At 37.7% G+C, this 27883-nt stretch overlaps 1 protein-coding gene and 1 long non-coding RNA gene across 5 annotated transcripts; one reads left to right on the top strand and one right to left on the bottom strand.

Annotated features, from left to right (window-relative positions):
- Positions 1-22: 22 nt before the first annotated feature.
- Positions 23-27855, top strand: CWH43 (cell wall biogenesis 43 C-terminal homolog). Of its 4 annotated transcripts, none has more exons than XM_059844854.1 (16): positions 23-170; positions 3552-3743; positions 6802-6922; positions 7044-7198; positions 8508-8709; positions 9647-9735; positions 11007-11261; positions 14029-14154; positions 16284-16363; positions 17307-17412; positions 20151-20286; positions 21467-21616; positions 23905-24049; positions 24668-24729; positions 25765-25920; positions 27424-27855. In XM_059844854.1, exons 2-16 carry the CDS (start codon positions 3590-3592, stop codon positions 27509-27511), a joined length of 2025 nt encoding a protein of 674 aa, XP_059700837.1. In that variant the 5' UTR covers positions 23-170; positions 3552-3589; the 3' UTR covers positions 27512-27855. The 4 variants fall into 4 exon arrangements, with proteins under 4 accessions (XP_059700837.1, XP_059700839.1, XP_059700836.1 ...); XM_059844856.1 differs by lacking the exon at positions 23-170 and adding an exon at positions 2549-2707 and having other exon boundaries at positions 11007-11075; XM_059844853.1 differs by lacking the exon at positions 23-170 and adding an exon at positions 2549-2707.
- On the bottom strand, positions 1255-3556 carry LOC132326527 (uncharacterized). Its single transcript, XR_009486256.1, has 2 exons — positions 2828-3556; positions 1255-1470 (listed from the first exon to the last, which is right to left on the bottom strand). It is a non-coding gene; the product is annotated as an uncharacterized LOC132326527 (long non-coding RNA).
- Positions 27856-27883: the final 28 nt, after the last annotated feature.

Raw genomic sequence — 27883 nt, 5'->3', positions numbered from 1 at the left:
CATAACAGAGCATTGAAAACGAAGTAAGAATTACACGACAGGGCATTGTTCTTATGGTGATGGGAGTAGGAGTTAAGGGCGAATGAAAAGACTGAAAAGTCACAGCAGGAAACAGTCAACATACTTCTGAGTAAAACATTAAACTGCCCTCACTACTTGCAAGGAATCATGTAAGTTCTCTCTGTCTTGGCTGATTCTTGGATGTACTTCTATTTTATACTTGGCCTGGGCTATCTTTAAGAAGTGAATAGTTGGTAATTATGAAATGTTTAAGATACAGGATTTTCCCTTTTCAGTGTGAAGAACCCAGTAAAGTGCTTGCAGGGACCTGCATGTGTTTGTGTTTCCCATGTGATTGTGACAAGTGCCTAACTGTAAACTCAGCCACTCCTGCTTTTTTCCAGAGCTGCAGTTTTAATCCTAATCTGTGCTCATACTTTCATGCTTTTTTCCCCCATTTCTCTGGCACTTGCTTCCGCTTCTACATCATGCTCATTTCAGGCATCTCAGGCAATACCTAAGGACAACTCACAGGGGTCTGAAAGTTCTTTTAAGTGCCATGTGTTTACTTGGGTTTCAAAACATACAGTTTGAATGCAAATAAAGCATTGTTTTTTACAATCACTAGCTTTAGAAGAGTTTACTCCTGTCAACCAATGTAATTATGGGGCTGTTAAATTCAGATAATTTTGTTATGTCTGCCTTGGGGTAGGGGTGTCTTGAATATTATTCTAGAATGAAAATGCTTCTTGTTCTGTGAGTGGAAGCTTCTACTGTAGTGTTTTCTTGACTTGACTGGTTTGACATAATTGTATTCCTATAAAGATCAAATACTTTTGCTTTAGTTTTGTCAAGTACACCTGTGGCATGCCAGGAATACAAAAAAATGTAGTGGAAGGCATTGCTACACATATATGTGTAACTAAGCACCTTGCAAGCATTGACTTTTGTATTTAAGACGTTATACCTGAAAACTCCTCTTTTGCTCTGATGCTCATGCATATATCAGCCCTATGGAGAGCACTAGAATGTAACTTTGTGCCACGTAAAGCCAAACTTAACAGTTACTAAGAATCTCAGAGAGAGTGCCCAGAATACAATTGGTAAATTTGTCAGGATTTGCATTATTTTAATTGCATTATGAGTTTAATGGAAGCCACACAAGCATATCAGGTTCGCAATTCCAGTCATGTCTTGTTTTACTGGAACTCCACCTCTGAACCATGAAGCAAGATACTGTAATTACAAAAAGGGTTGCAAAATTTTTTTTATATTTATTGCTGAATACATGCTGTGAGCCTCACACTCCCGCTAAGCAGCTCCAAAAGCAGTGATGTTCTGGGTTTATTCTGGCCAAAGATCTCATCTTCCATTTGCATCACACCACAGTGAGATGAAATCGTGTCATCACTCACATAATTCTGATGTCCAGTGATAAGTGAGCTTGGTGACTATTCTGGTATGACTTTTCTATAATGAAGAAAAAGAAAGATGCCTTTAATGACATGGAACTTGGAGAAAACAGAGAAGCTCATTAAATCTGTGAGTGTCAATCTTCCTTCCCTAGTGAGGTCAACTTTTCCATCAAAATACTTTAATTATTGTGTGGATGTTTAAAACATATTTCCATTTTTAAAAACACATTTTCAAATAGCAGCCAGAATTCAACAGAGTTTTTGTAATAGCCAAACCCCGTCATATTGAAGGGTAAATGAATCACTTGACTTTGAGACTTCTAGGGCAAAATTTAGTTTACTACCGTGTCCTTTCAAAGGTCTAGACCAGACTTTATTGCTAATAATAGGTCATATAGATGTTAGGTGTTAATACTTTACTCCTATGGATTTAGAGTTTCACAAACTGGGGAAAGAAAATGCGTACCATAAGGTTTATTTAGAATGGGACAGTCTTTTTAACACAAATTAGAAGACACCGATGGTGGTTCTATAGGATGCTGGATGAAGATTATTAAAATTTAAGATGATGGTATATTCGAACAGCAAAAGGACTTCTTAGTTCTTAGCTTATATTTACAATTTTACTTTTTATGCCCCTCTCCCCCGAATTCTAAAATTGAGATTTTGCTTCTGTAATCTTTTTGCCAGAACTTGGCAGCTGTGATCATGGCTGGCTCGTTTTAACTCATGATTTCTTCTAAAATTATCAAACATAGTTACTCAGGAATCTCAGCAAATGAAACACTTCTTTTGTGCTTTTTGTAGACAGCATTGCTTATCAGAAGTCCTTACTCTGCTATAGAACAGCATACATTTCACAAAGGTGAGCACAGTGCTGATTCGGACATCCCCGAACCCCGCGTAGTCAACCTTGTGTTTGTACAGGCTGCCTAGTGGGTTAGCTCCTCTTTTCCCCGCCACCCTGTGCTATGACAAACTTTTGCTTTTATTTTTCTTGCTGCCGTGACTGCTCCGGGGACAAACTGCTGGCACATGAGTGGCGGGGCGAGATGTCCTGGCCGTTCAGCGCGGCGGGGCTGTGAAGATCACGGACAGCACGGTCCGGCCGTGCGGGCTGCCCGCCCCCGCCGAGGACGCGGCTCCGTGAGGCGGAACGGGCGGCGGCGCCGCGCCCTGCCGGGCACTCGGGACTCGGCTCCCGGTGAGAGGGACGCAGCCCCCGCCGAGCCGGGCAGCCCCGGGGGCGATGTTCCCCCTGTGGAAGGCCGTTCTCTCGGAGAGTGTCCTGGGTAGGTGGCGGCGGTGCCGCCCGCCGGGGCCGGGGGCGCGGGGCCGCGGTTGGGGGCAGCGGGGGCCCAGCCGGCGCCGGCCGCAGCTGAGCAGCCTCGGCGGGGCGTCGCGGGGCTCACCTGCGTGCAGCTGTGTCGCCCATGAACAGCTCCCCTCTGGAACGAGTATATAGTGCTCTCGTCTGAGCGTTCTTCTTCGGGTTCTTTTCTTCCTCTAGTGCTGGAATGCTTTTTGTCTCTCGGATCAGCCAGAATTTATTGCTGCTCCGGGCCACCTGTTTGTGCAGGTGTTGCAGAGGCGGTGCTGTGCTGCCCTGCTCAAGGCAGGGCGCCCAGGGTGGTCGCCAGACCCAGCACCCGCAGTGTCGTCTGCTCGGTGCATCTCCTGCAAAGCCTGGAAACTCACAGCGCACTGCTGCTGTGCCCGCATAAGGTGTCTCCAGGGGAGAACAGCGCACCGATTTACTAGAATAATTCCTTTAGCCACCAGTCTGCCTTTGAGGAGCCCTGACACTGTGGGTGGACTGCTTATTTAGCCAGCCCTCTGAACACTAATCCTTTCCGAAGCTGAGCACTTCACTGAGGTTCAAAGAAGGAACTGCTGACTGAGTGTGGGAAGAGCTGTTTTATTGTCATAATTCTATTTCCTCGTAAAATGCATTTATTTAACTTGAAATAACAAACATTTCTTCAAAGAACGTGGATGTTGTTGCTTGAACTGCTTTCAAATACATTTGATAGTCTATATGTGAAGGTATAAAATGGTACCTCTTAAGTAATCTCCAGGAAATCTTGTTGAAAACACGTGATGGAGTTTTCCTTTTTTGGTTTGCTCTTGTTTTAGGCTACATTTCTTGGTCTCTTTACCATGCACTGCCACCAATGATCTACTACTTCCCTCTTCAGACACTGGCACTCACAGGCCTTGAAGTTTTTGCTGTTGCCTTCTTTTCCCCAATATTCTTGACAATTGGATCTTTTTGGAGGTTGGCTAACAACAAGTATGTCCTAGCCTTTCTGAGATTGGCTATGGTTGGTAAGTATGCACTACAGTGAGTTATAGATTCTGTTTTGGTATCAGTCCATAAGAATAAAAATTCCAAATTGCCTTAAAATTCAGACTATTATAAAAAGAGACAGGAATAAGAAATTCTCACTCTCCCCATACTCATGTTTTGTTGGTTTCTTTTTTTTCTCTCAAGCTTTTAGCTACAGTCAGAGAAATATTTTTTGTAGCCATTATATTGCATAAATACAGAAAAATATAATTTCACTTTTATTTCTAGGAGCTTTTAATTTAGTAAGAGTGATGCCCAATAGGAAGGGTATTTTCAGTATCACTTAAATATCAGCAGAGTAGGTGTTTTTTGAATTGTGACAATGGGTAGGGATGAGGCATTACAGAACAGCTTGGGGCTAGTTTCTGTGAGTGAAACATTCTTTTTGAGTTTCTGAGGCAGTTTTTTCTTCTAAGAATGTATTTTTAAAATTAAATCTATCTATCTTCATGCCTGTAGAGGGGTTATAGGCTCATCCTAAATATGAAATAACCCTTATATGGTCAGCTGCACAGGATGAAAATTTGATCTTAAACTCAGGAAATAGATGCCCCGTTTCCCATTCCACAGGCTCCTCTTGAAACCAAGATTTGCTGGTATTCCCACTTCAGTTTCAGCTAACTGATGCAAATCTTAGCTCTTGTTGATTGTTTGAAAGTTTTTTGGGGTAAGGTTTGGCAGCTATAGCCAGATTCAGAGGCAAGAGTTTGCCACACTGGATGAACTCCAAGGGTCTCCATCCTGTGTAGAGGTGAAAATGCTGCTGCTGAGTGATGTGTCTTACAAGCAGCAGATCCTAGCTCCTCATTTGTCAATATAAGATGATAGACAGATAATAACTTTATTTATAGTTTTCCTCTTTTACTGCTAGAAGACAGAGTAAGATCATCTTATTTTCTTTCCCTGCATAGTTTTATAAAAAAGAATTCTTGTTCTTTATCTCTAGAAAAATACTATAACTGAGCAGAATTTGTTGGTGTCATTGATTTTCTTGAAGAATAGTCTTACCATGTTCTTTTCTTTTCCTGCTCTTCCCATTATATCCATCCTAGTACTTGTCTTCTTGTTTTGTAATAAGCTTTTCAGTGAACTGATTCTTCAGCTTCTTGCAGCAGTGCCTCGCATGTTGCCTTCTGCAAGATCTAGTTTAGAAAGTAGGAGTGAGTATAAGCATTTAAAATTGCACCTTACCTTCCTTCAGATGTGACAGTAACAAAAAATTTGCCATGTTTATTTAAGGTTAATCCTTCAGATCACCTTGCTGTGTTTACTAGATCACTTTACCAAAAGATATGGAAATCACTTAGAAGTGTGCAATTTTTGTTCTGCTAAATAAAGAGCAGTGACAGGCCTATGATGGTCTTTTATGTGCTGCTGATTTCCCGTTTCTCAGTTATTCCTGTGTTTTTCCTCCTTCATACTGGGACAATTTTATTCATTCTCTTTCTGATCGTTTTTCCTTCTCAGAAAAGCCATGGCCTTCCTCTGGGACTTGTTGAATTGTCAGGCAGAACAATCTACCCCATGCATGCGCCACCCCATTCTACTCAGTCTTCAGTTTCACAGTCAAAAAATAAGAAAATTCTTCATGCTTAGCTAAGACCAGAATATTTATGGAGATGATTTTTTTTCTGTTTTGTTTCTTTCTGCCTTTTCAGGAAGCTTTTTTTTCCCTGCAACTTCTAATTTCTGTATCCTTTCATGCTACTTGATTTTGTGTTCTATTTGAAAGCAAACAAACAACAGCAAAGTACCCTGTGGTAGTGTCTATTTGTATCTGTGTCTTCAGACAACATACATTAAATTTGGGTGTTTGGATAGATATATTTAAGTCTTGGGTGTACTTGCATAGCAACTAAAGGTGTGTCTGCTCTAACTTGGCAAACCCATGCTACCTTTAATCAGGGTAGCACACATGATGAAATATTTGAAGAGGCAGGTTTATGGATTGCCAGCACAATTTAGTGACAGAAATCTGTGTGTGCTGTACATGAAACCTCTGTTGAAGTTCATGCAAGTACACCTTCACTGCACACTGATCTTGTTCATCATCTTGGCTCTAAGCTTTGCATCTATAACTCTGAGCAGAATGAGCAGGTAAACAGTTGGAAGATTCCTAGCACGTGTTGCCAGAATCTGCAGCGCCATTTCTGGCATTACTTGCTTAACATCTCTTCAAGTTTGACTCATACTCACTTAGCAAATGGCTGGTATCATAACAGTGTTGCTGCTTCTCCTGCTGTTTGTCATTGGTCCTGGGCCAGAATTTGCCACACTGACTGAAGTTACGAGAATGTATGCGGTCCATTGTCACTTGAATTGGAAACCTGTTAGCAGAGTTTAAAACTGCAGGTAATGTGGGGTCACTGTGCCCTAGGAAACAGCAAAGGAGTATGCAAGTGCTCTCTTTCAGTGGCTGGGAAAGTGGTAACTCTCAGTAATAAACTGGCACAGGCTGGTACTGACCACTTCTGAGACCAGATACTGAGCCAGAGAAAGCCTTGTTCACCCCTTCTGAGGCAGTTATTACTAATCCCTGTGCTATGTATGCTGACTGCTCCTGTATAATAAAGAACGTGGCTTTTGCCACAGTGTACTTACTTTTGTAAGTGCACTGTAGCAAAAGCCATATCCTTTTTAGAAAGGAACAGTCACAGTACATAAAACTTTATGGCTTTTGAGTTATCTAAGTGCATGGTTGAAGAATATCTGTATATGCTTAGATATCCATATATCCTCTCTATGGAATCAATCACCATAAGTACTTTAATAAAAGCAATCAATTTGACTGTTGGACAATTGCTTCATATAATTTTTTTCCTTGAAAATTATGACTGCTATGAAGTCGTATACCCAGTTTGTATGCATACCTACATTTCTTTGGTTAGTTTAAAAATGTGTAGTGCCATGTGTTTTCAGATAAGTGGTGTAGCTATTCAAATTACAGACAATGTTGACCTAATGCACAGGAAATCCTTATCACCGGGTCTCTACTGATCATTAAAGTAAGCTCTGTGTGTGTGTATTTGTTTGTAGGAAGCTTAGCATCATACCATGCACCAAATGCTTCAATTAGACTGCTCATCTTGGCTGCTGGTGTTTCTTCTTCATTGCTGGTTCAAACAGTGACATGGTGGTCAGGAAACAGTTTACAAAGGTATTTTCTTACACTGATGGAATTTAACTGATGTTTCTTTATATTAAAAGATGTTTTCTTTTTTTTTTTTTTCCTCTAAATCTCCTAAATGTCTAACTATTTCAAAAACTGATTCTTATAGGTTCATCAGGATATGGGGCTTCATGCTAGGCAAGATAATGCTCCTTGTTCTCCGTATCTGGTACACATCACTTAATCCAGTCTGGAGCTCACAAGTTGCCAATACTGTCATATTGACAATTGGTTTCATAGCAGCAGTGGAGCAAATCCATTCAGGTAAGTATATTACAGCAAAGATGGTGGTTATGAAAAGAGCCTAAAGTATACCTAGTTATGTGTCACTGGGTTTTGATTCTTTGATTTTTTTCCCCAATACAGTCTGATTTTAGACCGCCTGCATGAGCATTGCAGGTTTTAGAAGTCGTGGGGTACTTCCATCTGCCCATAATATGGCAGAACTGGTATCATAATTCATACAAGTGGTAGTAACTTGGTGCCAGAACTGCCTCTTTTTCCTTATTGCAGTGCCAACAATATGACAGTAACACAAACAAAGGCATGAGCTAGACCTATAAAATCAGAATGAATTATTGTCTTTCCAGCGTGAAACATTTGGGTGTTTTTGTTATTTTGTTATTTCAGTTTGCACTTTGAGTTTCTCTGCCAGTGCATATCTTTTAACAGAGAAGGGGAGATGTAACTGGGGAACAGCTGATATGTGAAAATAAACAGAAAGAATTGGAGGAGTGGACAAGTTGTCCCAGTTAAATTTGCCCAAGTTCTTGGAGTGTTTGCGCAGAGTACACAGTAGTGGGGGCTGGCATAGGCTAAGCTGTATAGATGGTATTGCCAAGGAAGACAGCAAGGTTGGGTTGGTTAGTTAAGGCAGCTCATGTTAAATCCTCAGAATCTCCTTCCTTCTCAGTATAACCTTAATGAATTAATTGAAAGATAAAACCTTATCTATGTGTAAACGGGTATAAATTAGCATCATGCATATTGTGTGTAAACTTGCATTACACAATCTAAATTAAGCCTGAGCTTTCATCAGAATTTAGGGAATCTGCTGCAGGTGATTAGGAAGGAAATCTGTCTTGTTTGTGGGTGACAAAAGGATATGTCTATGCAATTAAAGTCTCCTTAGATGAGAGAGGTTCTAAAGCACATGGAAAAAAAGGAGAAGGAAGGGAGTTTATTTCTGGCTTATTTGGAAGTGTCAGGTTTTGTTCTTATCAGAGTTTAGAGTTTCAGAGAACAGAAGCCTCTGAACAAATGAATAACTTTTCTGCTGATTTTCAAAGCCAGTTTAAACATTTAAAATTTTATTATGGAAAATAATCAGATGAGCAGGTTGGCATTTTTGGAACACTTAAGGTGAGTACATTTTCTTGACAGACCTCGGGTTGTTAGAAAAGATTTTTTTTTTATTATCAATTTCTGATAACACAAACCTAATCAGATAAATTAGCTTTTGTGGATGTAATTTGTTCTAGTAAATTTGTGATTTTGGCTATTTCTTTTTCTCAGTAACTCTTGCTAATAGGATTTGACAGTTTGGTTGGCTGTATTTCTATTCTTATTCTAGGTGGAGACAAGAGGAAACAAGAAACAAACAAAACTGCTAATGCGATTAGAGAGACTGCTTCCCATCCTCATTGGTTTTTATCAGGGATTGCTTTTGGCAGCCTTATGTTCCTCACTCTGTGGATATTTGGGGAGGTTTCCTTAATTTCCAGATGGGCAGTAAGTGGACATCCACATACAGGTCCAGATCCTAATCCATACGGGTAAGTGCATGATGATGATGATGATGATGATGATGATTACTACAAAATTGTAATGAAAATCCAGTGCTGTAGTGGGTGACAAGTTAAAACTCAACCTGATGATGGTATAAGACAGAAAAAAGTGGGTACAAGGTACTTCACACAGAGGATTCATTCTTCCTTTGAGATATCACTGAGCATTTTGTCCAGACCTTAAAATTTTCTGATACATAATTATTTTTATTTCAGCACTAAAATCTTGGTTTGCCACATTTCAAAACAATTTTTAGATTAGGGCTGAGGTTCAAGGACTTCTGAATGCAGTAAATTAGTCGAGCAGTTGGCTTCAGAGAGGAGATGATCAGAGACACATGCACAAAGTATTAATGAACTGTGTGCACTATTAAAATATATACTTCAGTAGAAGTTTTGATTAGTGAGAATATAGTCTTAATGCTCTATGTGGTTCATTCAGGTTCCAAAATCTAGAAAGAAAACAAATTCATTTTTCTGAGTAAAGTACACGTGATGGCAGTTGACAGCATTTATATTTTGGAATTGGTATACAAAAGAGCTCCCCAAGATTGACAGCAGTGTTAGATTCCGTATTTGACATGAAGAAAATACTTCTGATTGGGGTAGATTCTTCCCTTTTGTTTTCTCTGAGTTGTTTTTGCCTTTTTTACCAAGATTGCAGTGGACTGCTTTTGCTGCTGAACACGGCTCACTTGTACATTACAGTAAATTGCTATTATTTTCAGCTGGATGTTTTTTACATCCAATAAAGGGAAGAAAATGTAGCTGGGTATGAACAAAATTTAGCTTTGTTTAAAGTAAAATAATTATAATATATTACCAAGGACCGTTGTCTGTGTATCTAGAAGGTTTTTTTTTTTAATATCAGGTGTTTTAAAAATCATATTAGTGCAAGTTTTCTTTTTCCTTATTGTTGTATCAGAGGTACAGTTCTGTTGGGCCTTGCTCATGGACTGATGCTTTCATTTTGGAGCTGGTCTTCTATCATCAGTTTTGCCTTGTTTCTTATAGGTAGGTGCAAATCCTAAGCAGAATTTTTGTCTGTTACCTTATTCCCTTTACTCAAGTCCTCTGACCTGATATCACATCTCAGAAAAGTGTGGCTAATCAAAGCCTACTTTTCTCTTGCCACTGACTGCAGTACACATTTGTCACCAGCTGACTAAGGGTTACAGGCCAAATTTCCAGGCCATTGCAGAGCAGTGTTATTGTCTTCAGAAGCCCTGTTAAGGTTCTGTTCCCTTGAGCAGCATCTCAGTTCTGACCACCTGCACTGTATAACAGTTGGACTTGATGATCTTAGAGGTCTTTTCCAACCTTAGTGATTCTATGATAAGGCCACATCTAGGGTTATGGGGTTGAGAGGACACAAGCCTCTCAATTCCACAGGAGGCAAAATAACTTGTAATTTAACAAGCAGTCTACCTGGAGACAAGCTTGCCTCCTGTGTCTTTACTTGCCAAGTTCTGCAGGCAGTAAAATAGTGTGAACAGGCAGGTTTTAGTGTTAAGAAATGTGTGTACAGATTGTAATGTAAGCATGAACTTTTGATTTTTGATGTACACGCATCGCTTATTTAAAACAGGCCCAGAAAGGTTCTTTAGTTGATTCGAACATTATATTCTAAAATGCTCAGAACCTTGATGTATTAAAAGTGTTTCTTTTTGCTTTTATGGTGTCACATTAAATATTCATATCTACAATAATGTTTTAAAATGAAGTTGTCTTGTTATAGAGAGGTTCTGTGGTTGTTAATGTTCTGTTTAGAGTCAAATCCCCAAATCAAAGATAGCATGGTAAGTCAAGGATCTTGCAGTTAGTAAAAGATTAATAATTGCTTTCTTGCCCATCCTATTGTTATCTACAGGGAAAGATCAGGAAATTATATTAATCTATTTGATTGTTTCTGTATATGGTAAAAGAGATTTATAACAGACGTACCTGTAACTCTCTTAAGAACTGCATCATTCCTCTGTTGTGCTGAAGAACTCTGTAAGAAAAAACTGTTCAGTTTTGGCTCTTGATGATGTTTCTCTGCCCTCTTTTTGCTGTACTGTTTTCAGCTGAATAGGCAATGTTTAAAAGAATGAGATATTGGGAAAAATAAAAGATTCTCTTTAGCTATTGTGAATACCTGTCCTTGTAGTGATGCAGTTTCTAAGGCTGGAAAGCACAATTATATTTCTCAGACTCTATTTTTTCGCTAGCCAGAATATGACAATGAATGTGGTGGGTAATACACCTGACTGAGACTTACTCTATTCTTTTCTATCCCTTCACAGGTTTGGCATCTTCAGCTGGCCTCCTTTATCTACACACATGGAGTGCTGCTGTTGCAGGCAACATTCTTGGTATCTTTACTATGTGTGTGTGGCCTCAACTAGCTGGGCGCTTTGTTAGCTGTCCGCATCCTGGGAAAGCCATGAGCACAGCCATGTTTGCCTACGTTCTTGAATTGTTCTTCTGTGTGTGGTGTACAGCTTATAAATTTGTACCTGGAGGAGTTTACATTAGAGAAAGCTCCCATCTTCTTCTAGGTACATTTATGATAATGAACAAATACAAATACGCTTGCTTTAGCCTCAGACAGACATGTGAAATGTATGTAGTGTATAAAGAGTCTTTTCAAATGCTTGGTTACTCTTTAATTACTTACTGTGGTAAGAGTTTCAGTGTAAAAATTAATGAGACATGCAAAAAATATTCTACTTGTTTCGTTACTGTTAGAAATAGTCTAAAATGTGGACAGGAAATAGAATTCAGTTAAGGGAAAATGACAAAGAAGAAAAATGTCTGATAACTAAAGTATGCAGTGAAGGCAGAGATCTGTTACCCAGTCACCTTAAAAATATAGCTACAGTCCAGGGTGTGAATGCACAGATATGCTGGTTACCTAAGGCAGCAGTGCCTCAGGTAACAGGGTAGTTACTGGGACTCTGATGTAATTCAGTGCAGTATTTAGCCCTGCTCTGAGAGCAAAGTGCAGCATCCTGCTGATCTAGCTAGTCTACATTGCAGACCTGAGCTTCTTTCCCCTGTGGCTCTACCTTATGTTTTGTGGACACACCAGCATGTTTCACGGCATTCAGATGAGCCTGTAGCATCAGAAACACGTGAACAGGACAAGCAGAAAAGAAATTGTCAGGTATTTGCGAATCAGGAAAAACTGAGTTGAGCAAATATATAGGCTTTAGCAAAATGATGACTTGATGAGGGTGGAGAGGTGGAAAGGAAACCAACCCTTCCTGGTTTTGTCTCCAGAAATATTTTTGCAATAGGTGCTAACATGTTTCAATGGCATATTTCACTAACTATATTTAAACAATGCCAAACATTGTCTTGGGCTCATTGTGTGGGACATTTTAAAAAATGTGACGCATTAGTATATTTTATTTGGAAAGGATTAATGAACGCTGGGCTTAACTTGTTGCTCCAAAGGTTTCAGATTTCATAAATGTCTTTGCAAATACTTTGTGTCACTCCAGTTTCTTACTTTTCATGTGTGTCTCTTATATTACAACACTCACATGAGGGATTTCAGTTCATTGTGTTTTAGGAGAATTTAATTCCATTATTGCATTACTTTCTTTGTTCTGAAAGCACTCTGAGGAGTCTTTAGAAACAATTATCTTAGGTAATTAAATTTAATTTTTGAAGTTATATGAAGAAAGCATGTGGTAGAGGAGTGTCAAATGCTTTCTTGAGTAATGCTTTTACAAAAGAAATACTTTTATTCAAAATTCCTCTCTGTTACTTCCTTTGAAATGCACACTTGTGATTAATTTACCTGGTGTGATCATTGGGTAGTAGCCGAGAGATGGCCCTAATCTTCTCTTTGGTAAAGACAACTGTAAATGGAACAGATCTCAGCTGATGGCACTGCATGAGTTTAACTTCCATCTGGGAATGCATTTTCTATCTTTTTGATGCCATCCCATGCTTATCAAAGATTATACCTTGAGACTGGGTATATGTTGCTGTGCTTTTACTCTTACAGCTTGGCTTTCTGGCAAACTGTTAATTTTCTTCTGGTTTCTTCCAGGTGCAAGTGCTATTTCTTGCTTTCTTCTCCTGTTCAATGTTCTGCCTTTCTCTTGCTGCAGTTTGGATAGGGAACTGCACCACAAAAAGTGACAATGAAAGTAAGATCATTAAATTCAAAACTTCTGTGCTGCTTCACTGTGAGGTGATATAATGCTGAGGGGTCAGATTCCTGATCTCCATCAACTTTAATGGCTGTGAATCAGTCACCCTTTGAGAAAGGTTTTGTTGTTTCCCTTCATTGTTCTAGACCGAGTGTCCTGGTTTGCAAACTTTCACTACAGCTGATGTAACAAGTAAGGGAAATAAAAAAATACTGAGTAATAGTTAGCTATTTCTCTGAAGTAAAATATAGCTTCTATAATTAATTAAGTATGCCACAAAGATATTAAGGGCATATATCTTCTCCAGCAGAGCTCTTATCCAGTTCATTATCCTCCCATGCTTTTTTTGAAAGTAATTGGATTCTTTATCTCATTAGGGATTGGAAAAGACCTTGTACTATTAGTCTGAGCTACATATTGAAAAGATACTATCCCCACTCATTGCAACAGTTGGTGCACTGAAGTTGCTTACTAGCTTTTAAAATGTGTCTGTATGTGTGTTTAGTTTTCTGCTCTTAAAAAGCAGAACTATTTCTGTTGTTTCTGGAGTTCCAGAATACAAGTTGCTGCCATGTTAAATTGACTTCCAGCCTGCTGCAGTCTGCTTGCACTGTTTTATAACAAAGTGTTGAGCAATTGCTTTTGTAGTTCCTATATAAAAAATTTGTTGCTTTTATCTTGGTGACAGAGCAGTTCATTGTCAAAGATAATGGATATGTGCAATCATCAATGTACTTTTTTCATCAAGCTGTTATTTTAAGGTTCTGTAATATGTAGGTATAACTCAGTTGTTCTTGTCCAGGTTAGTTTCAGTAGATTTTGAAAACAGTGGGCTCAGCTGAGAGTTGTAGCCATCAACAGGGCCTGGAAGGCTTTTAGCATAAATAATCTGCCATGTGTTAGCTTTTTGGACCTAATACCCTGTAACTGCACTGCAAATCAGTTTTTACTTGAGAGTGCTTCCAATAAATCTCATAGTTCCTGCATTGCCTCATTAGGTATGGCATTTATCTGCCTTTTGCTTTGAATCCTCTTTGTTGTTGAAACCATAAGGTTGTTATGTTGTAACACAACAGCTGGGAGTTTATAAAACCTGTTTATGAGCAATGTTGAATATGTTAAAGGTCTATGAAAAAACTAATCACTTATATTTTTACAGGTTTTATAATGTTATGTATTGGGGTAGACTTTCTAACAGGACCCAAGAAAGACCTTAGCTCTGTCTTTGAAGTGAAAAGCAATCAAAAACCATTCTTCAAAAGGAGTAAAAACTATATTAAACTACGTAAGTATAATTTTAGTTCTTTTTCTCCATGACTCTAGGAATACTGTTTGGGAAAAAAAAAATAACACTGTGGAGTATTTTCTCAGATGTTTTAGAAATGTTTTTTTGGTGCTAGTCTTAGACTGGTAGTTGGTGTTTCCCTAGTTCCAGGTTAATGATGACATATACTACTGGAGGAGCTGACTCACTGTGATTGTGACTGATAGAGGCTATTCCTAATGGAATGTGTTAAACAGAGACAAGAAACTGGGCAAAAACCAAAATGTGAAAATGGATTCAGCATCATTGGTGGTTTTGTTTTAGTGGTTGAGGAGGAGGCCTCTCTGGATCTTGGAATTTACATGGTGTGTACAAAAGATGTGAATGGTTTCCCAGCCATGCGGTACGGCGATTTTGAAGCAGTTTGGTGTGACAGCACTGCCAGGCTGTGTGAGCTGGCTGCCAGTGTGGCGGCACTGGCTGGCCTTGAGCTGCTGTACGTGTGACACTCTCCTGCATGAGGAGGCTGTCCTGCAGGCCTGCTGTGGCTGGCAGCACAATGCTTGAAGCTGGATGTGCATTCTGACCAGACCTGTCCTCAGGAAGCTATTGTCATCTGCTGCCCCTCAACTATGCCTAGGGATCCCAGATTTTCAGATTATATGTATGGGGTCTGCTTTTTTCCTTAGGTTTTGAAGAGAAATGAAAATCAAATGTTTGAGGTTTTATTGCTTTTTGGCTTTTGAAGCATACAAATATTTTCAACTATTTCTCTACAATCATTTGAGTCCCTGATTTGTTTTCATTGCCAGCTTACTGTTTCTAAAGAAAAATGCCTGTCAGTAGCACAAAGTTTGGTAGAGGAACAAAGTGCTAGGCATGAGGGCGTGGTAACCCTAAGGAGATTAGGATGCTGAAGATAGCAATTCCTGCATCTTTTCTTCTGTGACTTAGAATCAAATCACTTGCCATTTATGTACATTTTGCTGCATTTGGAATAAGAAGACAATAGTGCTTCACAGTTTTTCAGAGCTGTTTCTGGAATCTTTATGAAGATCTTTACCCTGTATACTCAGGAGCCAAAAGCATGTGGCCTGTTAGAGTTTGTGTGTCAGAGACAACATGAGCACCATTTCAAGTGGTTTGAATATTATCGCTAAGAAACATTTCACAGAAGTAAATTAATATTTCAAAATACTACCTGTCACAAAGCACAGCCCTTGCTCAGCTAACCTTGTAATGTTGCAACAGTGCCTCTTGTACTTCCTCATCATGCCCACACTTGTACTGTTTCTCAGCTTCCACTCTAAGAACCTTTGTGACTTGCAGAGTATGAAATTGCTTGACATGTGCTAATATAGACAGCATGTCCTTCTTTCTGACATCTTCCATTATAAAATGTATTTGAAGTTTACACAAAACCATTCCAGAAAACTTGCATTAAAATAATTTCATATCTTTTTGAATGTATGAAAGAATAAACTGGAGTTGCTGAAATCATTGTAGATAGCATATGCTACTGTGTAAATGAAATAAATGCAGAGGGCTTGGATCATCAAATTAAATTATGCTGAATGGTCACAGCTCTTATGTGCACACTGTGGTTATTTATAATGCTGCAGGAGCAATTAGAAAGCTCTGAACATGCTTTCTATGAAGCTGCACTGTCTTTCCAAGAGTACGTCAAACAAATGACCACTCTGTAAGTCTGGCAAGAGCCACATCTTTCTGACATCTAAAGGCTTGTAAAGTAAACTAAATTTTATTCCACACATTTTGTTAATATAAGATAAAAATTGCATACTACAAATGTATACTTGCACAGAGAGAGGAAAACACAGAAGAGTTTACATGATGCTCTTACTCACGTCCTGTAAAGAATTCTTCAGTAGTTGTAATTTTTTCATAACTATTTCAAGGATTTTTTTGTACATTTTGTCTGCTCAGCATGTTGCATTTTGGAGAGTGTATTTGCACATATATACACATTCTGCATGCATAGATACTGCCTTGATCTGGTGTTGTCACTGAAATGGACACATCTCTCATCCTGTGAATAGCACACCTTAGAATCAGTGTCCTGTTTAACAGCAATAATAACATGTTTTTTCTGGAATTAAAACCATTTTTCTGTGTTTTTCTATTTCAAGTATTGTGGCTGTTTGTTGGTGTTGGCTTGCTTGGATTGGGTTTACGTTATAAAACTTACCAGAAGAAGTTGGGCCAAGGGGTGAGTAGGGTGTTTATGAGAATGGTAACTTTCAAATATACATAAAATGTGTGTGTAATAGCTTAGGTGCGTTAATTGTTGCTGAAGAAATCTTTGCAACCAGATTTTCAGAAAAACTAATGCATAAATGAAGATGCAAAAATTTAATTTATGAATTTGTGTCAAATTGACATGTCTTTGTCTTTGGAGATTTATAGTGAAACTATGAAGGAAAAAATATTTTGAAAATTTGAGAGATTCACATCTCATATGTTCAATTTGAGCATTACTTTTATAAATTAGTTTATTTGAATGGTATTCAAACTGGACAATGCTGTTAGCCTTCTGATCTCATGAAGGGGGAGTTTGAACAGATAACTTCCTGAGGTTTCTTCCAGGTGAAGGAATTCTATGGTTCTATACTATATCTTAACTCTGAATTGAAGCTCTCTGAAAAGTTGGTTGACATAGATTCGACTTAGACTAGGTATGGAAATTGGATAAAAATTTGAAGATTCCCGTTTTCTATCTTGCAAGAAAATAGGTATTGCAAAGGTAACAAATAACAAGTTGGTTAACAGTCGTGGAGTTTAGTGTTAGATTCACAAATGCACACAGATTTATATGGTTGGCTTTCTTTTTTCAATTAATTCAGGTTTTGCCTTATTGTGTGGCAAAAAGTGGTCAGTTCCTCTTAGTAAGATGAAAAAATGCATTGTCTCTTTCCTCTTCATTTGTTTATTGTTACTTGTACAAATTCATTTGAACTATGATGACTTTTATTCCCTTGTTAATAGCAGATTTAGTATTTTTTAATTCTGATAGCTTTATTAGGAAAATAGATTGGTTAAAACATGTCTTCTTGTATGTCTTTTATGGCACCATGTGTATGGTGCTGTTTACTGCAAAGCTATAATATCTAAAATTCAAATTTTATTTTACTTTTTTCCATTTATTTTTTGAGGTTCCAAAAAGAGATTTCTCTGCTATGATCTGGCCTTTTAGATTTGGATATGACAATGAAGGATGGTCTAATTTGGAAGGAGCAGCTAATTTGCTTAATCAGACAGGTAACTTTTCCCCCTACTTCATTTATATTTGGGAGAATTCATCTGAAGAGACAAGTGAAAACACCTTGGTAACTGAGGCCATTTTTGCATTAAAACAAGAACCCATGTTTCGTGGTTTTCTCCTCAATTTGTGAACTGTTCCAATACAATCACTTCAGTCAAAAATCCATTTGCAGAGGTGATAATTTGTTTAATATGTTTTAAAGAGGTTTCTGATCAGAGGAAACATTATATTTCTTATTTGGATTTTACTTCTCATATTGCTGATGAGTTACTTGTCTATAGAGAAATTCTTTGCATAAATGAAATATCCTTTTAGATAAAATACAATGGTATTTACAAACATAAATATACTTTTGGATAAAATACAATGTTTTATAACTCCTATGTGGGTTTTTTTAAATGTGAAGCATTATATAATTCCTAAAGGGTGTGAAATTCCAATGCCCTTAACCATTAATACAGAGAAGAAACATACAAGACTGTTTCCATCACTGAACCAGTGCAATGTTTACAGGAAAAGAAGTGATTGTAGCTTGGTTGTCATGATTTCACTGTAAAGAAGAGTGTCTAAACTGTTGCTCATGGGCAGGATTTTGGTTGGAAAATTAGCTATAGGAAATTAAGAATTTGGTCTCCAGATGAGTGCTGTTACAGAGAGCATTGAAAGGAATTGGCCAGTAGCGCTTGTAGGTGATACTCTTTTCCTGCAGTACCCATGAGATAGGGTAGACAGGGGACAGACAGTTTAACGTCAAAAGCAGTTCAGGGAATTAGCAAATGTCTGTGCTGCCATTCCAGCATTTGTTGCTCTCCGGTCCACCACAGTATTTTCCTGAGCAGCTCAGGCTTTACAGACCCAAGCAATAAAATGGTGCTCCTGTGCAAGTCTTGATTTTGTGGCAGAGATACACAGGAGTTAGTGAAGAGTGAAGAGGCTGATTTTAACCTTGTTCACTTCACTTCACTTTCCCATGATCAAAGGTTCAGAGAGCTGGGCTGTGTTGGCTATCTGGTGATATGAGAAAATAGCCAGGACATTTAATGAATTGAAATTTGGAGCATTCTTCTGCATAACTGATTCCATAGTTCATATCTGGGTGGTTATTTAATCTTTGCATATTTATTTATTAATTTTGATGAATGCATTCATTTCTGGTACCTATAGTTTAAATTAATGAATATTAGAAAAAGTGATTACCTTGTTATGTCCATTGGCATTTATTTAGGGTAATAAAATATCACTTCTAAAAAAGACAATTGGTAAGTCAAAAAGGCAGCAAATTCCAAAATATAAATTAATAAATCATAGTTTCTAATAGGTGGAAACAGTATTCTGGAGTTTTATATTACATGCATATTGTTATAAAAAATACTACATTAACATTGTCAGTAAATGCATTCAGAGTTCATCTAGAAATTCCTAAAAGAAGAGTTTCTGATTTTGAGAGCCATAGAGAAAAGAGTGGCTATCTGCTTTAGGGTAGGAGCTGTCTTTAAAGGTGTGGTAGGTGTGGTGGTGTGCATTCCTTGGGCTCACCTCTCTGTTGGAGGTGAAGATGCAACATATAATGGCTTTTGGGACTGGAATTTCTGTCTGCCCTGGAGGGATCCAACATCAACCCATCTTAATGGTTTCAGTTACTGTTTCTGTGATCAGCATGTATGCTAATGATGTAGAAGGAAAAACCTGGGAATCCAGTTAAGAACTCTGAGCCCCCATTTTCCCTCCTTACAATGCTTTACACTCCTGCATATGATACTTCGAAAGCAAAAAGTCTTCTGTGGTGCTGGATGGTCATAATTCCTTATGGATGGGCTGTGGATGAAATGGTGACTTGATTTGCCTTCCTGTGTAGGGGAACACTCTAAGAGTGGCATAATTGCAGCAAGAAGGGAGCACTTGGAGCACTTGTTACTGCTGCAGCTCTACTGACCTGCTGCTCAAGCTGAGTCTGAATAGTTCAGCCATCCTGGAGACAGCTTGCAGACTCCCACCTTCCTTCAGGCATGGGCAGGTGTTTGTTAGATGCCAGCTCCTGAAGGAATTGCATAGTTCTCCTCTATCCTGCAGTTAAAATATAGGGGAACCCATCATGTTCCCCTGGCAAAACTACACCTCTGCATGTAAACAGGGAGGGACCACAGTGCTTTGAGAAAGTGAGGGGGCTGCAGATGGTCAGTAATTCACTGGAGCTGCAAACCCTTCTGTTACCATGCCTTGGGGCTGATGCAAGGTTGCTCTGGGCTGAATAATTATTTTGGCAACAGTAACCAGCTGTGTCTTGCACAGGACCTTTTAAAGCCCAATAGGATTTGGTAGATGAAGGGAAGTGCAGATGTGCTATGTAGTGTTTGTTCATCAAATTGAAAGCAGTAGACTTGCTACTGTGCAGTTAATCTGTGTGTGCACGGTGTCTCTAATGCTTCAGAAATGGCACGAGGTCCGCTCAGGCCAGCTGTATTCTGCAGTCTCTTGTGTCTCTGCTTATGCACCAGGGATGAGCCATGGCCAGCAGACACTAAGTGCATCTTCATCAGAGTTTGTGTGGCCTGCATTAGCCAAAAGTTTGGGCATGACTTTGTTGCCAGCATTGATTTGCCTTGACTGACCCCTGAAGGGCTTGTGTCTATCTCTCTGTAACCAAAATAATGACATTTTGTAGTTTTTTATAAGTCCCATTTTTAGGTAACAGTTATAAATGTGAAATTATTTTCTTTTTGTCCTTCCATCCTAGAAGCAGATTTTATCACTATTATAGAGAGTGATGCCTCTAAACCATTCATTGGAAATCATGATCCAACCATGTGGCTAGGAGAAAGACTGGGATTTTACACAGATTTTGGTCCAAGTACAAGAGATCACACCTGGGGGTGAGTCACATTTACATGCGCAGTGACAATAAATAGATGTAATCATATTGCCCAATACAAACTGCACTAATACAGAAGCAAAGAATAGTTGGAATAGTACTTACTATAATCACTTGTTGAAGCTTGTCCTTTAGCAATGGGCTTTGATTCAACACGTGGATGAAGTTTTCTCATTGCTAAACACGATCAGATGTTGGTGCCTGCCTCCATAAGCTGCTTTGGTTTTGGTGATGCAGAGAATGGCATCCTACCCTTTAATGTACAGATTTGGAAGTTTAGCATTCCAAGTGCTGCACCTGATGCCCTTTTCACATTATTTTGGTTTGGGCTATGAGAATTTTATATTGCAGACTTAAAAATGTGACAGCAGTTGGAAAATGCAGCACATCAGGAGGTATGAGAAATTTTGAATTCATATCTAGCTTGGGCTGTATAATGGGAAATGGGAATAGAAAGGTGCATGTCTGCTTGACCAGATATTTTGTGTCTAATTTTACCTTAATGCTTGACCACCTACCAGTTGCATATCTTTAAACATCTTTGTCCTCTAGAAAAATACTGGCATATAATGTGGCTTTTTATTTTCAGAGGGATATACATATCTCTGTGGCAGATAGAACTTCCTACTGATGTTGCTATGGCCATTTAATTTTTGACATATGTGGGGGGCTTTTTGTAATTTTCTTCTTCCAGACCCTGTCTATTTGAGACAGAATGGGGGAGAGAGGTAATTCTCTGAGATTTTATTAATGAAATACATTGAAAAGCCTGTTGCAAAATGTCCAAACAGAAGCTAAAAAAAAGAGAAATCTCTCATTTTAAAGATATATTTCTACCTACTTCTACTTTTAATAAAATACCTTTTAATTTCTGGTAGTATAAAGTTCTTTTTTGTCTGAAATACAGATCATGAAAATCTCAGTGAAAGAATTAATATTTATGAAAATATATTTCTTAGTGTAGGAATTAACTTGATAATATATTTTTAGACATGTAGTTAAGCAGTATTTTAGAGGGAAACTTTCTATATTGAGGAAAATCCACTAGACATGGTTTGTGTTCTGGTCTTATAGTTTTCTATTTCAGTGACTGTTAATCTTCTGCTCACATTTATCTGCTTAGTTCACACCTTTGGTGCTTGTGAATCACAAAATGTAACTTTTTACCTCTCCTCATGTAGGATTATGGCACTGTCCAGGTATCCAATTGTAAAATCAACCCATCACCTCCTTCCATCTCCAGAGGGAGAGATTGCACCTGCCATCTCCCTGACTGTCAACTTCACAGGGAAGCTGGTTGATTTTGTAGTTGCTCACTTCGGAAATGAAGAGTGTGTATTTCACTTTTTTTTACATAGAGTGTACAAAGTCATGTAATGTAATTTGTAAATTACAGGATTTATTTTGTAATCTTTAAAATCTGCTGCTGTCATACTGGTTCTAGCTGGGCACATTTGAAGAAATACTGTGACAGTTTTGGTTAAACAAAATTGGTTAAACTAGTGGTTTAAAATTTTGAAGCATTTTTAATGTGTCATGCAAAACTCAGCTGAACCTACTATCTGAATTACTAGGGATTTAAAGATACAGTTCTGCAAAGTCACAACAAATGATAGGGCTGCAGATGCACCTCAGCACAGGACAGCATCCTTCTGACTTTTTGCATGTGGAATAGATGTATTACATTCGACAATGAGTGCAGATAGGTACAGTTACAGATAGGTAGCATTAATAGAATACTGTTTTGTATTTTTTTAAAAAAAGTAATACATCTGAAACCTCCAAGAAAGGACAGTGTTGAAACAGCAGCAAAATATCCATCAGTGTCTTTCTGAGAGTATGCAAGTGGAAATAGAAAGTCTGATCTCTGAATTCAGAAAAGCAATATTATACCTATAAATCAAATAAGTGATGAAAAAGAATAAGGTATATATTTCAGTTCTTGAAAACAATGTTTGGATTACCTGTGTGTAATGAATATTAATAAGAGATCCTTTTGTGAATGCTCCATGTAGCTGTTATTTCTGTTATATTTCATGGGAAATCTAGTATGTTTGTGGCTATGTAGTAAGATCTGGAATTTAAAAAAAAATTGTTACAATTAATGGAGCAGCAAATTTATGGATAGGGTGCAGAATATTATAACACAAAGAAGCTGCTCAGAAAGCCAGAGGAATTCTCTGTATCCCATTTTCTTCCCCTGAGTAGAAACTGCACCAAACCTGCAAATTGTTTATAGATTTCCCATTTATTAAACAAATATAATTGTCAGAAATCACTCCCCATTTTTAACTCTAGAAAAGAATTTAATTCTGTGCCTCACATGGATGATTAGACTTGCCTGTCTGAGAAACTATTTGTCAAAGTAGAAGAAAATAACACTGTATTATCCCCTTGCAAAGAAATGAGATAAAGATGAAAGAGAAAATTTGAGGAGACACATGGGAAATGAGTGCAAATTAGATTGTGTTTTAGAGAGGAATGAATTTGTAACTAAATACTGCACATAACTGCTCATTTTTAGTATTTTTTTCTTCTGCTGCTTACATTGACAGACTATAGAATACTGGATAACTAGGGTTGTTTTTAAATAGGATTTTTAAAATGTGGGACTATAACTATGCCTGTGCCTTTAAAAGATCCCATTTTCTGGAGAGTTGCATTCTGGAAAGAGCAGCTAGCTGAGCAGGCAACTTCATATATACCTAGGTCAGACTTCTACTTAAGTGTTTGGGGTTCTTTTTGTCTCCTGTCTGTGTGCTCTTTCTCCCTAATACAGTTGCTTCAGTCAGAAGTACCACTATTTAGAAAGCGTAGCTGCACTTAAATTGTTGTCTTCTTCAGGGTTTAGAGGTTCCAAAATCAGCTCTCTCTGTCAATGTTTCTACTGCTAGCCCAGACTATCAAAATCTAGAAGACAATATGATTTACACAACCATTTCAAGTCATTAACATGAAGATTCATTGAAAGAGAACTGCTTTTTCATTATTTTATGACAAATCCAAGGACAGGGAATGGGATCCAATGAAGTATTTTACCAGGCTCCACTTACTTCACTCTCTCTCACTTTTGGTCATGTTGGAACTCTTGTGTAAATCTTGTAAAAGAGATGTGAAATACATGCCAAATGTAATTAAGTAGTGCTAATGGGATGATGTAACCCTGGTTACATTTCATAAATTATGGGACACAGACTTTAAGACTTTATTTACCATGATCTATCCATAATAAAATTTCTCTAGCGTGTGAGTTCTTTGCTACACACCACATTGTTCTAGCACAGTTTAATTTTAAGTGCAAGCAGAGACAAAGGCTTAGATAACTAAAACACCAACATTCCCATTTCCTAGTGATGATATCAGTGTTAAAAACAAAACAGTAATAGAAAATGTCATTCCTGTAATGGAGAGAAAGAGAATGTGAATTGCATCTACCATGACCATGTGGCTTTTATCAAATGTAGTGATAATTTTGAATCAATGAGCTTTCTGTGAACTTTCATGCTCTCTAATATTGAGCAACAAAATGGTACCAGATTGCTTTGTGGTTTACTATATCATACCACAAAGATTGTGAGCTAAAATGTATATGTATTAAAGTCTTTTCCATTTCTTTTAGAGAGGACTTGGACAGAAAACTCCAAGCAATAGCTGTTTCAAACCTCTTGAAGACTAGCTCTAAGCAAGTTGTGTTTCTAGGATACATCACTTCAGCTCCTGGATCCAGAGACTATACTGAATTAATAAAAAATGGAAATGTGCAGGTAATATTAAAATACTTCATCTTTACAGAAAATATATACATTGGAAACACTCAGCTTAATATTTCAAATTGGTAAATATAATAGAGAAGAAAACACATGCCCATTTTCAAGTATAATCTTTAGCTACCTCATGATATCTTGCAGGGAAGGTGGAGTTACACAGTGGAAGGGCAAGAGGCAATGGACAGCAGCTGCCCCAAGGGAAATGTCAATTAGAAGAAATAAAAAGTCACAGGGTTGTCAAGGATTAGAACAGGGAGCTGGTGAAGTTGTGAAACTTTCATCCTTGGGGATATTCAGAAGTTAGCTGCATAAGGCCCTGAGCGACCTGCCTGAAGTGACTTTGACCAAGGTTAGGAGTACGAGACCTCCAGATAGCCTCTAATTCTGTGATTCTTTTGTTTTAAAAATGAACTCTGCATTAGGAGATACCAAAAAGTTGTCTGATTTCTCCATGTCTAACAATGAGCTTTTTTCTTTCTGCCTTATTACAATGTTTTAGACAAAATATTTTTCTGCAGTGAGTTTACACTTTGGTCCTGTTACTGATTTAAAGCCTACCCAGATGAACACTTACCTTATTTATTTGACTTTTTTTCCCTTTCACTATCCCTCTAGGATATTGACAGTACAGACAGGGACAGATGGTGTAGCTATATTATGTATCGTGGACTAATAAGGTATGTTAAAGGGAATCACCTATTTGTAGGCTTAAATATTTTTATGGTTATCAGTTTTATAATCTTTTGTAAGTGATTGTGGAAGAGTCTTACATTCCTAAACAATTATTATGGGCAGTTGGATCGATCATAAAATTATGTGAAACATTGATCTTAGGGTCACAACAACTGGTGTATCTCTGAATACAATTCACAAAGACGCTATTACAGGTTTCATCATTCTCTGTCAAAAGCAGATCTACTCTGCTTTGGTAGTATAAAACTACATTTTTCCAAAGCTCTGGCTTTTCACCTTTATTCTAAATGTGAAGGCTAAGACCTAATTTGTATGTGATACAGAAGATACAAATTTTGAACTATGCTTTAGGGTTTGTTGAAGCAAAATGCTGATCTAATCCAGCCAATCTTTATGCTGGATTTTGGGGAAACTTGAACTGTGTAAACACACATTGAGGCACAGGACCTATGCACTCCATATCTTTTAATCCCAAATTGCTTGTAAATCATTCTCTTGGTGATGTTTGTACCAAAATGGACTTCATCTTCTTTTGAACTATGCAAATTCTGCAGTGTTCACAAGTTGTAAACTCAATAGCTGTCTTAACAGTATTGAGTAAAAAAGAAAAAAAAGGCAACTAAAAAAACTCAGCTAAAACTCTATTTGCAATTTGAATTTTTCTCATTATTCATTCAATTGATGCTTGAGTTTCTTTCTTGAATATTGAAATCTTTTCAGTGAAAATTTAGTGAGCTTATACCTGCACTCATACTCTAAAGCTGTAAGTTTTAAAAAAGGTTTTTATACATAGAACTTATTTTTACTGTCAAACACAATTTTTCAGTTTTTATGTTTGTGACATGGTATTATGATCCTGTTTATGGAGCAATTTTAGTTTTTTGAGGGTGAGATTCACAGAAATGGAAAATTGTGTTGATAAGTGAAAGCATAGCTCTTGGAAAAAAAAGATATGTTCATTAAGAATGCGAAATTGTCTTGGGTTATTTCTTCAAACTAACTCTTCTCATATTTGACAGGCTGGGTTATGCCCGCATATCTCATGCTGGTTTAAGTGATTCAGAAGTCCAGATGGCCAAATTTAGAATCCCAGATCACGGGGATAGCTATGTTGACAACGACAGAATTGTCACTGATCCCAGCCAAGTTCCTGAGGACATCCATTTCAATCCCAGGTCAGTGTGTCTCATAGGAAATGAAGGGGATGATGTACCTGGCATCTCGTAAAAGAGAAGTCTGGGAACAAAATATTTCTAAAGTGAGAGGCACTGATCAATACCCAACTGATCAGAAAGGGAGAAGTCAAGAACTTCTGATTTGCAGTTCCATTTTTTCGATTGTTTTGGCATATGCCCTGGGAAAATCAGTCGGTTGTGTCACAGCATAAATTGCAAGTAATGCTCATTTCACCCAGGCAATTTCTGAGATTGTTTGATAGGGATATTTGCCAAGTGGTGTGGTGACTCATTTGATCGATAATGAAAGGTCTTCCATGTTTCTCAGCACTTCAGAGATTGGGCTCTTACTGTCACTTAGAATATCAAATACAATTTATACATTAAATACTTTTTGCATAAGCATTTTAAAGCATACCATATAACTGGAGCAAAAATTAAAAAGAAGGCCTGAGACAGTATGTTGCATGTGTCAAGAAGGAAAAAAAAGGACTAGTTTTAATGTAAAAGACTCATTTATTTCTAAATTGTCATCATTTTTCCACTGGTATTGCATAAGGAAGAGATATATAGAGAAAGATATTTATTCTAGTATTAAGTATTAATAGTGAAAGAGTCATGAAGTTAGTGACAGATGTTGCCACTGAGAGAATAATTCCCAGTAATGCCACGTTCACTACTCCTAACATGCATAATGCAGAATATATTACTTTCTCATCTACATCTGAGAGTGGAGTGTACTCACTTCTTATGTACCACTCAGCCACTGGTTTCCTGTCTAAGCAGGGGTTTGCCCAGACTTTTCCACATGATGGAACTTGCCTACAGGTAGCATTCATATTCACAGTTTTCTGAGTTGACTTCAGCACAGAATCTTGTCCTCATTTCTTTTGTCTGCCTATAAACAGAAAATGTTCACCCTACTGGAATGTATTTAACTTTTTCTGATTAACTCTACTTCTTTAGCAATACAATGGCATTGCTCTTAAATATTACTTAGCACTGATATTTTGATAAGTGCTCCATTTTACCTTTGCAAGTCTGTGTACCATAATAGTCAGTTGTCAAAAGTTTCATATTTAAATTTGGCATGAAAATGTAGAATTTTCATCATAATTTGCCAAAGCAGGTTGTACAGTATTTGTAACAGGGTTGACTGTTTTGATACTATGGGTGTTTAAATTGTATCTCCATTAAAATCAGGATGAAGAACTTAGCTTAGAATTTAAGTAGATAAATGCAACACTCAGCTTTTTCATCTGGAGTTCCAATTATAGACTGCCTATAGCATGAGCAGAATCAATGTAATTAATTGTCTCCAGTATACTCAAAGACCTTTAGAAGGAGAGGGTTCATAGAACCTGATGTACATTTAATAGAGTTGGGCCCTGTTTCTGAAATAAATTGCCTAGAACATTCAGAAGTACAGGAGGGGTTGTATGATTTAATTGCATGGGTTAAATAATGTTGTAATAGTATTGCTCTGTTGAATATTTTTTTTAGGTTTGGATCTTATAAAGATGGACATAATTATGTGCCTATTCATCATTTTCATATGAGCACGCCTAAATATTTTAAACGGAAAAATTAGAGGAAGAAAATAAAATTATTATTCAGACCAACAAGAAAGGTTTGTTGCTTGAAACTGAATTGACAGCCAAAAAGACTACACTGTTTAAGGATGAGCAACTCCCATGCTGCACAACACTGTGAATGTCTATGTAATAGCTGGTGAATGAGCTGCCATCACTGTGAGGGAGGGAAGATGCACGCATTTTGGTAAACTGGTTGGCCAGATACCTGCTTTGTATGCAACAAAGCAAGGGTGGGAACTTGCTTTGGCAACAACTTCTTCAGCTTTTGTGAAGGTATCATATATCATGAGGTTTTCATGCTGCTACTAAAATAAAAAGATTGACCGAGGGTTTTTCAAAATAGGAATGGAACTAGTGTATTTTTTAAT

This window comes from Haemorhous mexicanus, chromosome 4, assembly GCF_027477595.1.
Source record: "Haemorhous mexicanus isolate bHaeMex1 chromosome 4, bHaeMex1.pri, whole genome shotgun sequence".
NCBI lineage: Eukaryota > Metazoa > Chordata > Aves > Passeriformes > Fringillidae > Haemorhous > Haemorhous mexicanus.
The sequence above is the reverse complement of the archived record's forward strand: the minus strand, read 5'-3'. Positions and strand labels throughout refer to the sequence as shown.